The 12,327-nt window shown below is 36.7% G+C and overlaps 1 protein-coding gene across 5 annotated transcripts in view; it reads left to right on the forward strand.

The window, feature by feature from the left end:
• Positions 1–12,327, forward strand: part of ASAP2 (ArfGAP with SH3 domain, ankyrin repeat and PH domain 2) — a 254,664-nt gene that overhangs the window by 144,568 nt on the left and 97,769 nt on the right. For all 5 annotated transcript variants that reach the window (XM_020992602.2, XM_078149760.1, XM_020992604.2 and 2 more), the window contains exons 8-10: positions 1,683–1,768; positions 7,093–7,168; positions 7,658–7,744. In XM_020992602.2, the coding sequence (XP_020848261.1) occupies positions 1,683–1,768; positions 7,093–7,168; positions 7,658–7,744 (249 nt within the window). The remainder of the gene's footprint in view (positions 1–1,682; positions 1,769–7,092; positions 7,169–7,657; positions 7,745–12,327) is intronic.

A 12,327-nucleotide genomic window follows, 5' to 3' on the forward strand; every position in this document is an offset into this window, starting at 1 on the left:
GGACTAAACAAGTACTAAGTAGTGGAACAAATATTTAAGCCTACCTTCTCTTATTCCAAATCTGATAGTCATTTTAGCCTCTTCTATGTTGAAATAAGATGTGAAGAACTCCTTGACCATCAGAGTCATTAAACATTAGGTGGGTCCTACAGGTTGGTCTTAGAGACTTTTTCTCAGGAGATCTCCGGTAAAGGAAGCTCATGATTCCACTATGTAGATTATAACCTAAGGATATTATTAAAGAGAAAAAAGGTTGTGTGTGTGTGTATGAATATATCTGGAGGCTTTATGTTAATGAAAACCTGGAAGTATGCACAATGATTGGGAATGACAACACATTGTGGTGTAGCAACATAAAGAATTATTAGTGCCCCATTCAAAATGATGAAAATGAAGAATATATGGAAATTCAGGAAGATATTTGTGAAATAATGCCAAGCAAACAAAGCAGAATTACAACAATAGAAGGCATGTTGACTAGAGAATGTATGAAAAAGCAACAGAAAAAATACATAAAGAGTCAGATGGAAAAGGCATTAAAAAGGAGGAAACAAGGTGTTACAGTTATTTAGTTAAAGTGTATATTTTTTTAAAGTATTAAAGTGTTTTGATTACTTTTTGTTTTAATGAATGGACATTTTATTGTCCTGGCTGGATTAGGTCATTGATTCCCAAGCCTAGTGTTTTGTTTTTGTTTTTGTTTTCTGACAGCCCTAGTGACTCAGGTTGTTGAAGCAGCCTTTGCAATGTTTTCCCTAAAAATTCACTCAGGTGATTTAAACAAAAATTCTTTGGTTTGCTAAGGGCAGAGGACTGTCATGGAATCAGATAGGTTACGATAAAATATCATGTTCTCAAAGATTGCAAATCACTGCTTTGATTCTGTGTTTAATATACGTAATAGCATATGCTTCTGTAGCAGTGACATAATAATAATAGCTACCATTTATGTAGCAAAGTGCCTACAAATATTATCTCATTTGATCCTCACAACAATCTTGGGAGGTGGATGTTCTTATTATTCTCATTTTACAGATGAGGAAACCTGAGAGAAGTTAAGTGACTTGCCAAGGGTTACACAGCTAGTGCAAGATTTGAACTCAGGTCTTCCTGACTCCAAGTCTAATGCACTCTCCAGTGTGCCACCTAGCTGACATTTACATAGCATTTTCTCTGCAATAACCTTATGAGGTAGGTAGTACGAGTGTTATTCTCATTTTCTGCATGAGGAAATTTTTATTTAGAAAGAAGTGGCTTTGCCCATGATCCACACACCTAGTAAGCAGCAAGGCTGGGATTGTACCCACTTCTCCTGACTTAAAAGCCATCCTGTTTCAACTGTATCATGCATCCTCTCATGCATCTCTAGTGTAGTCACTCACAGCCTTTAACTTTCTTCAGTGTACCTTCACATAATTCATAGCACATGGTATAGGGACTCAATGACTGTTTGAATTGAATTAAATGTCCTGATACAGAATTGATTAATTCATTTAAAATTACAAAAGAAAATTTTATTTAGGTCTAATTGCATGATTCACATTTGGAGGAGATAAAAAATGAATAAAAGACATGATTCCTACCATTATGGAAATTAGACTCTAGTTGGTCTTATATTACTAATACAGTTTGCTTTTTAGTTGCCTGCTTATTCTTGTGAATTGTTCTTTTTTTTTTAACAGTACTTACTAAAGGTTAATGAAATCAAGATTAAAAAAGGAGTTGATTTACTTCAGAACTTGATCAAATATTTTCATGCACAGTGCAAGTAAGTGTTTCTTCTGATTATACTTTAACCGTATCTTTTTTTCATGGCTGCTGTGGGTATTTCAATATGGAAAAGAAATCTACTAAATTATGGCCCTCATTCAGAATTATATTTTGCCTTGTTATCTTTGTATGGTATTTTTATGTTTTCTTTATTTTTGGGGATAAATGTTTTGCTTGGATAAGTGAATTTATGTTGCTTTAGTGTTTATTAAATATTAAATGATGATAGCACTAATGGTGTGACATTAGATTAAAGTTTTTAAGCTACTGTCTTATGAAATCTGCCACAGTCAGTGTGACTAGCATACTCGATTGCATGTAAAAAGCATGAGAGCTTGATATTTGCTTTTTCTAAGTTTTTCCATTTCTAAAATTCAATCAAGGTTAAATAGCACAAAGAGGTGTGATGAGTGAGAAGTGATTTTGCTTCGGTGGGGAACTTCAAGCTTGAGAAACAAGCTAACCTGAGCATAGAAAACATTAGCACCCTGGAGCACATTTAAAGGAAAACAATTTCACATGAAACTGTACTTTTAGCTTCAGGGTAACTGCCGTTATACTTCTTCATTTTTTTCCCCTTGCATGGGGGAAATTTAGGAAGTGAATCTCTTCATTGTTACTATTTTATTTCTTAGTGGTTATTCTGAGTTTTCCTATTTTTTTATTTGCCAGATTGGTCAGTTGGGTAGCAACACAGCTTTTTTTTTTTTGTCAGTTGAAAGAGAAAGTTGACCTTTTATGGGCATAATTTTACTTCAATATTTTTTTTAAATGGGTAAATTACTTTATCAGTGTGAGTATTTGTTCCATTGAGGTAGATTACAGCCCTCTTCATACCTTTATGAGTTCCTGGGGGGGGGAAGTTCTTTTTTGTTTGTTTGTTTTGTAGTGGTTGGCCTCCTAATTCCTGGGGGGGGGGGAAGTTCTTTTTTGTTTGTTTGTTTTTGTAGTGGTTGGCCTCCTAATGATGAACCTTTCTGAACTTATTAGCTAGATTGATCAGCACGTGTAGACCTTTGCCAGACTTACAAGTAATAACAATAATAGCTAGCATTTACATAGTACTTTTAAGGTTTGCAAAGCACTTTACAAATGTTATCTCAATTTATCCTCACAATAACTCTGGGAGGTAAGATAATAATTATACCAGTATTATAGATAATGAAACTGAGGCAATAGGGTAACACAGTAATAGGTGTCTGAGGCCAGATTTGAATTCTGGTCTTCCTGACTCCATGTCCACAATTAACTACACTGTCCAATTGACCTCTCTTGAAGCTTTTCCAACCTTCTAGGACCCGACAGAGCTGGCATTGCTTTTGAGAGTCTAAGTCAGGGGTGGGGAACCTGCAGCCCTGAGGCCACATGTGGTGTCTAGATCCTCAAGTGTGGCCCTTTGATGGAATCCAAACTTCACAAAACAAATCCCCTTAATAAAAGGATTTGTTCTATAAAACTTGGACCCAGTCAGAAGGCTGCACCCAAGGACCTAAAGGGCCACATGTGGCCTCAAGGCCACAGGTTCCCCACTCCTGGTCTAAGTCTCTGTGCCACGATGAGGCATTGGTGAAATACTTTAGTACAGTATAAGTTCACTGACCTTTTAAAAAGATAGACCTCACACTGTCTGAATATACATACATATATATGCATATACATATATATGTGTGTGTATATATATACATATACATATATATGTGTGTGTGTACATATGTATTCATTATGCTCTCCAAAGTCACCTACAGGAATTGAACATTTTTGTTCTTTTAAAACAAAATATAGAGGGCCTAATGATCCTACAAAAGAAGAAAGGTGACCCTTAGCACTTCCTTTCTTATGTGCATAAATGTGATATCAATCTTAAATGTAGGTACTGGGTAGAGCTAGATTGAGAAGAAGATATTCTGCTCTGAGCAGTAGTAAAGTATCATCATCATCATTATTTATAGTCTCTTTTTTGTCTTTAGGGACACTTCCAAATTATATTCAGACCATCCTAGACTATATAACTCAGTGGCCTTTGCTAATAAAGTTTGGATGTCTGCTTTCTCAAGAAATCTAGAATTATGGGTGATAATTTTTTTTAATAAAAAGGAATTAACTACTTAGAGGCAATAGATTTTCAGGAAAATTTGAGAATTAACCCCGAGGACACAAAAAAATGGAAGAACTAAGAACTTGATTCAGGAGGCCAGGAACTATTTAGAGTAGAAAAAAAACCTAGTGTTTATGATGTTTGTTAAAGGCAATATTTCTTTGGATGAAAGATTATAATACCAATAGTTTAGCCCACCAGAAGCTTGGACAACACTTGGCACTTCTGAGTGGCAATGATGATTCAGTTCAGCACACTTTTTGTAAGCACACACCAGGAACTGGTGGTCACCTCCATTTTGTAGATAATAAAATTGAAATTCACCAAAGTTATAGTGACTTGGTCTTGTATTAATTTTCACATATTAATAAGCATTTATTTAGTCTCTTCTGTGTGTCAAAGATTGTGTTAGGCTCTGGGGATAATAAGACAAACATGAAATAAACCGTCACTCAAGGAATTTATAATCTGTTGGGGGAAAGAATAGGTATATGTATAAACATATACAAAGTAAATCCAAGGTAATTTTGGGGGGAAAGTAGAAGGTACTAGCTGGTGTAGAGGGACAGGATCATGCAGAAAGTGGTATTTACATAACTAGTAAGTATTAAGAGTTGGGATTCAAAATCAAGGCTACATTCTGATGACTTTGTTAATGGAAACAGCAAGGTGGCACAGTGGTGGAGTTAAGAAGACTGGATGTTGAAATCCAGATTGAGCTGTGTGTTCTTGGGCAAGTCACTTAATCTCTGCCTCAGTTTCCTCAACTATAAAACTGGGATAAATGATAACATCTACCTCACAGAGTTGTTGTCAGTATCAAATGAGGTAGTAATTGAGAAGTGCTTAGCACATTGTAAGTACTAAGTGTTAGCTGCTGCTATAATAATTATTTTTATTAATATTTATTAAGTAATATTAATAATTATTATTTTCTCAAGCTATTTGTTTCTGATTCTGGCAGTGAGTACATCTTTTTTTTTTCCAGTGAGTACATCTTTAGAAAAACAAACATTCTGAGGAAGTGACTTTAACTTAACTCTACCAAATAATATTCTTGTAGGACTTTCTCACTATCAAGAGGGTTGCTAGGTTGCAAAGATTCTTGGAGCTCTACTTTCCCCAGGGATATTTCTGCACTGGGGTTACCAGAGGTTGAAATTGGTCTATTATTGGTTAGTTATTAACTCATACCCATAATTCCCTTAAACTTGGAACTTCTAGCCAAAGGGTGAAACACACTTTCCAACTTAGGCACCTTTGACATTCTAGTCCTCAAGATTAACATGAGAGGTTTATAGTAGCCTGATCTCTGTGGCCTTTAATTATTAGCTGCTGATTGCTTATAACTCACAGCCTGTATTTTCTTTTTCCTTTTCTCCTTCCTGAGCTTCTTTGTTTTCACAACCTCATATATTTGTGTGCCTGATTTGTGGAGGGAGGTATCTGGATTCAGGGTTAGGAAGTATAAAGAAATACACGTCTTCTGCACAAAAATGCTTATGCCTGAGATCCTCTTTGGAAGACAGTTTCCCCAAGAGCCAATAAAGAAACAATTTGTGTAAGATTCTTCTTCTTTTGGTCCCTTCAGTTGATATGCACAGATTTTTTTTTTTAGAACCAATGCTGAGTAGCTTAACTTTGGTTAAAATATTTTTGACCACCACCATCTCCACCATCACTACATACTTCTGACCACCACCATCTCCACTATCACCACCTACTTCTGAACATTGTCTTCCTCCTGTTGTAGTTTGCAAATTGCTTTTCTCACAACACGCTTTTGAACCAGGTAATAAAGATTTATTATTTCTATTTTACAAATGAGAAAATTGTGTCAAAGGTGGATTAGAGTGATCTGTCCTGGGTCCTCATAGTGTCAGAGCCTAGAATTGAACCCCTGTCTCCTGGCTTTGAGGGCAGCTAGGTGGTGTAATAGATAGAGTGCTTGGCCTAGAGTCAGGAAGACTTATCTTCCTGAGTTCAAATCTGGCCTCAAACACTTACTAGCTATGTGACCCTGGGCAAGTCACTTGACCCTGTTTGCCTTAGTTTCCTTATCTGTAAAATGAGCTGGAGGAATGGCAAACCACTCCAGTATCTTTGCTTGGAAACCCCAAATGGGATCACAAAGAGTCAGACACTACTGAACAACAACTCCTGTCTCTGAGTCCAGTACTCTCACCACTTTAACATAACACTTAAATACTTTACCGTTTGAAGGGTTGAAGGGTCTGTGATTTTGTTTGGTCTTGAAGACTACTTCCAGTGGGGCAGATTAGTACTTCCATCCACCTCTTCCTTAGTATATGGCTCTTGTAAGTGAGCATGACCAAAAATTCATCACCCTCGAGCTAGCTTGGTCATGAGGCCTTTCCTCTGACTATACACGTGCTAGTCCGTGTCAAGATGGTACTCTTTTGCTTTGATGTAGAGTGTGTCAGAGTTTGTGTACCATTAGCACCATCTTAGAGAACTCAGTGTCACCTCTATGCCATGATGAAGCATTGGCAAGAGGACATTGGTGGAGAGAAATTCATGTTGTTATTTTTAATAGCCTACTCCTAGATGTTTACATTTGTTTTTCATGAGCTATTCATTGTAATTGCTGTACCTATGAGCATTATTTCTGGGTTGTTTTTTTTTAAGATGGTTAATATACTTGGACATTAGAGTGTTTTCTGAGCCTGAGTTTCCTGTTTCCTTTGGCTCAACTTGGTAGCCCTTCCCCTGTCTCCTAGTTCTTCCTCTTTTTCCTTCTAGTCATACTTTTTGGGTTTATGTTCTTTCGTGTCGGATCAACCGACCAGAAGCCTCTGGTTATTAACCTTCACAGCTACTTTTTCTGTAGAGTCATATTTCCCATTGTGTGTTGCAGGTGGAGAAGACATTTTAGGTGTATAATAATAATATATAATATGTTAATATTATATTAATAATTATAATAAAATGCATAGACCATTTTCTCTTCAAGCTTAATGGATGTAGCTCCTCCAAATCAGGAAAATAGATTTTGTTTGCCTAACCTAATTTTGCAAGTGCCACTTAATTCTCATTTGCTCAAACTTTTGAGATCCTTTTCATCTTTTTTATTCCCTTGTAATTATAAGAACCTTAGCCCCTTTCCTATTAAGGTAGGTTTTTTTCTCCTTTCCTTTCTGTATTAACCTTGAAAATCCAACTAAATTGTCTTTTCCCTTGTGAATCAGTCTTTTTTTTTTTTCAAGTTTCTTCCAGGATGGACTGAAAGCTGTTGAAACCCTCAAACCCTCCATTGAAACTCTTTCAACAGATCTTCACATAGTAAGATGTGACCTCCCACACTTGTTTTTAAATGGTTTTTATTATTAAAGAAATGTTTTTACTTCAAGTATTATCACTCTGCCTTCTTGAGTTGCCATACTGTTCAATCAGAAACCCCTTTTTAAATTTATTTGTATATTAGTCTGGGTTGAACAAAAAAATGAGTATTTCCATATACAATATAGAACACGAAAAATAACGTGTGAAATAGCACATTTCTATTCAATACAGCTCACTTTTTTTCTTCTTAGAATATGTCATAAATTCAGCACATTATTTTCAAAGCTATGCTGTTTGTATTGAGCGATTTTCTTCTAGTACCACTTAGCATTGTTGTCAGTTCTTTCATATTCCTATTTATTGCCTATCCTTGTTTTGGTTGTTTGGGATATCTTAACTAATTAAAGAATAAATTTTCTTGTATAATGATCTGTAGGCTTTTGCCTTTCTTCATTTTAACCCAGGTTTTGCCTTTTCCATCTAATTTAGATCAAACAGGCCCAGGATGAAGAAAGGAAACAGTTAATACAGCTACGAGATATTTTAAAATCAGCACTCCAGGTTGAACAAAAAGAGGTGAGGGGATTTAATTTTGTAGTCTCTATGGTTCTCTTGTTTTGTTTCTAAATAGCTTTGAGAAACTGTGGTATAGACGTGAAAAGATCCCTGGGTTTGGGGTCATTGAACCTGGATTCACATCCTAGTTCTGCTATTTACCACCTAAGCATATTGGGCCCTTGACCCTCTTGATGCCTCCGTTTTCTCACCTGTAAATTGGAGGAGGTTAGAATGGGTAAGCTTGAGGCAGCCTCCTAGCTCTACCAGCCTAGGATTCTTAAAACAGCATTGTAAAATCAAGTTCTGCTGCTGTTTAAGGTCCTGATTGTTAGCACACCAAGTCTTTGGCTGCACAGTACCAAAATTACTGGTTTGCTCTTTCAGTTTACTCCAAGTTTTAGTCCAGTGTGAAAAAAAAAAGCTAGTAAGACTTGTCTGTTTACCATCTTTGAGACATGGCTTTAGTACTATCTTGTAAAATCTCTTCTGGGTATCACCTGCATGGGGAGTGGGCCCCAGAATTGTTCTTGGTGACTTCGCTTTTCTGTAACACAAGGAAAAGGCTTTTTATTTATGCTGATTATTTTCTGGCCTGAAATGTTAGTAGTTTCATCTTTATTCTCCTTATACACATAGGAAATATAAACACATAATATAAAAAGGGTTTTAAAACAGATTTGTGTCTTCCAAGGCAGAAGTCAGAATGGCTGGAAACCTGTAGTCTCTCCTAAACAATACATTTAAAGGGGAGGTGTCATGGGATGGTAGAAAGACTATTAAGCTTAGGGTTTGGCATTTTATTCCTGGCATTAAGCTTAGACAAGTCATTTAATTTTTCTATGCTTTATTTTCCCTAACTGTCAAGTGAGGGCCTTGTTCTAAGGTCCTTTCCAGCTGTTATTTCCTGTGAAAAGTGATATCATTGAATGTTAACATACCAAAACTCAGGACTTGTACTAGCTGGACTTGTACTTTTTGTGATAAAGCCCAGTGCGGTATCATTAAGCTATCACCTTTTCAAGAGTATGCTATTCTTTAACTTTATATATCTATTTGCTTTACACTATCAGAATTGTTTTAAGATGTGCCTAATGGTTGTTAGAAAATAGGTTCGTGTTAATATGCTAGTAATTAATTTAGTAGTAACATAAAGCTCAGCATTAATATCTTTTGTTTTACATTCTTGTCCTATAACTGAATATTATTATTTTTTTCTCCTGATAATGCATTTGCCTTTTGTGACCGAAGTCTAGGAGAGTAAGTAGTTTAGAATTCTATAAATTGAAGTACTTTGCATGTTCCTTTCTTGAACATCAAGAAACTGGATTTTTCTCCCCTAACTATTTTATTGGGTAGAAGTAGCTTAAATTTGTGACTCTTTATTTCCTTTTATATCCACATATCTTGAATAGAGGACAGAGACTCTTGGTTTTCCCACTTTTCACCATAAGCAGTGAAATTGATGTCCCTTTTGCCACCAGGAACTTCCAGAGCTCATAATTTGTCATTTTAAGTTACCTACTCAAAATGCAGCCTGGAACACTGCCATTTTCCTTCTGATGTTGAAAATAAATTAAATCCAGTTCCTTGGTTTAGCTACTTAGTGAAGTTTCCTGGATTTTTTTGTCCATTGTGTATGGAAATGTGTATTTTCCAGGTTTCAGTCCACCGAGGAGCTGTCGTTGTAAACATTCACAGGAAGAGCTGTGTTTTTGTGAATGAGTTAATGTGTATTTTTGTCTTGGTGATCAGTCTTTCTACAGTGCAAATTCCTCTGTGAATTGTTTTCAGTGACTATTTAAAAGAGAGGCTGGGTTGTGCTTATTAGTCTTGTTTGGTTCAGTGTGTTAGTACTTTGGGGCCCTCTGTGGAACATTACTCAAGGAGATTGGGCTTCAGGGACATAGCTCTTAAGGTTTTGCCTTCTAGCTCTCGTGCCCCACATACTGATGTCTCATGAATGGTTTTAGTGGTGATGTCACATTCTGCTCCCATTTATTTATATTTGCACCGTCTCCCTCCTCACATTGCTTGTATGGGAAATTTAGCTATGAGTGTAGGTTTCTTTCTTTCTTTTTTTTTTTTTTAATTTGGGAGGAGTGCCAAAACCACACCTGAAATGCATTCTTTCCTTTCCACTCCTACTGCTACCATCCTGTTTAGGCTCTTACCTCCTTGTGCCCAGGTTATTGGTACATTCTCCTAGCCCCTTCACCACCCCAACCCGCCTTTCCTAACCCTGTCTTTCATAACGCTCCCATATTAACCTAAACATTTGTCAAGCTAAACAATTCTAAAACAGTTTTTATTAGGTCACCTCCTTGATCAAAAAATTTTCCAAGTTCCTCTCTACAGTGCCCTTCACAGCTTGACTTCTAACCTATCTTTGTAGCATCACCTCAAACTGTATACCCTGGCTCCAGGCCAAAGGTGTCAAACATAAACTCCTTAAGTGTGGCCCTAACCAAATTAAAATGTAATTGGGAAATATTTAACAAGATAATTAAAAACACAATAAAATATAAATTACAATGCATTTAAAAACTAAGTCAATGTGCTGTCCCCATAGATCCTTAGGTATGATTTTAGTGGCCCTTGATACCACTGTTCTAGGTGGACTGAACAGTAGATTTACCATTCTCTAAACACAATTCAGGCTTTCTTTCCTTCATCTTCTGCCTCTGTCAAAGCCTGTTGAATTCCTCATCTTTCAAGACCTAGCTCCAATCCTAACCTTCTCAAGTCATATGAGATAGCATATTCAAGTACTTTGTATACCTTCAAGCTCTCTATAAATGTTAGCCATTATTCTCCATGAAACCTATCTTGAACTATTTGGAAGTGATTTATCTCTCTTCTCTTCTCATTAACACATTCTAATTTTTGTTTTACTTATCTCATTCCGTGTCTCATGACTCGTACTAGATTGTAAATTCCTTGATGACAGTTGTCGTGTCTTATTCATCTTTGCATCTCCTCCAGACCATAGCACAGTGTAGTGCATATAGTAAGCATCTAATAAATGGTTGTGGAAGTATTAGACAGACAGACAGACAGACAGACACACACACACACACACACACACACACACACACACAGGTTTCCTTACAACCTACAAAATATAGGTTATTGTACTGTGACAGTTCCAAACACCAGAGATAAGCAGGGAAAAAACAAAGCCAAAGGCTTTGGGATGTGGGAAAAATGAAGACAAAAGTGTACATTGAAAATGAAGTGTTGAGGCCAGGAAGAAACCTCTAGCATCCCAGAGTGGCTGTTCAGTGAGTTACTAGGATGGGTGAGAGAAGCTTTTGTTTTTGGATGGGAGACTGAGCACAGCTAAGAAAAGCACCAAGTTTAAAAAAAAAAAAAGCCAAGGCAGAGCCAACTCAAAAGTTTATCAGCCCTCTGGGCACAGTGCAAGGTCTGTGTTTGCTTTGCTTGAGTACTGTTAGGAGGTTTGGGAGCATGGGACTGTTTTCACATTGCTTGCTATTTCCAGCTTTGCAGAGAAGCATAAAAAATTTACCAGCACATTCACCCTATCTTCGTGTTTATTTTTAAATTTTTCCCCCTACTCCATCTGCCCTAGTGAGCACATAGGTAGTCAAATAAATATTTTTTTCTACAGCTGTCTGCCTCCTTTTCCGACTGGCTACATGTCAATATTAAACCTTTCAGCCCCACTGTTGTTGGGGATGGTGGTTTTGGAAATTGTACCTTAAATTGCTTTTTAGTGCTCTAGCAATTGAAAATAGTTGATAATGCAAGCTGTGGGTGATATGCAATTGTTTGGAAGATAAATGTTACAGATTTTAAAATGAGCTTCCTGACTAGCAAGTTGAATTTTCCCATCTCTCTACCTCTAATCACAAAGTAAACTTAGCTTGTATTATTGTTTTTTAGACTGATTCCTTTTGGTTATTTTTCCTATTTCACCCCTCATTGTTTGGACTATGTAAAACAGATTGAACAAGAATATACCTGACATGCAGCCATGATTGATGGCTCTGACGTGGCTGGTGTAAAGTGGAGTTGTGTATAAGAATACTGGATGAAGCTAGATTAAGAAGAGCTTTAAATGCCAATCAGAGGACTTTCTATTTGATACTAGAAACAATAGGAAATCAATGAAATTTATTAGGAAAATCATTTTGGCTGTTGAGTGGAAGATGGGTTACAGCAGGGCGAGCCCAAGTCAGGGAACCAATAAAGAAGCTGTTGGTCCAAGTAAGAGGTGATGAAGGCCTAAGTGGCAATAATGGGATAGACAACAGTCCATTTTGAACATTTTGAGTTTGAGATACCTACAAGACATCAAGGTTGAAATGTCCTCCAGATAACTGGAAATGTGAGGCTGGAGCTTGGGAAAGAGATTAGGACTGGATAGTAAACCCATCTAGGCGATTTGTTATTAGCTTTTTAAATACCATTGAATATTCCCCTGTACTTACTGGTTTTAGTACCTCATTACTGTCCCTTTGTAATATGAGAAGTGGCTGATACCCACAGAAATCTCTGGAGTCCATGAATTTGCTTTTTAAAAATATTTTTAGGGACAGCTTGGTGGCGCAGTGGGTAGAGCTCCAGCTTTGGAGTCA

The sequence above is a fragment of the Phascolarctos cinereus genome, unplaced genomic scaffold, assembly GCF_003287225.1.
Source record: "Phascolarctos cinereus isolate Bilbo 61053 unplaced genomic scaffold, phaCin_HiC Scaffold_2;HRSCAF=192, whole genome shotgun sequence".
Lineage (NCBI taxonomy): Eukaryota > Metazoa > Chordata > Mammalia > Diprotodontia > Phascolarctidae > Phascolarctos > Phascolarctos cinereus.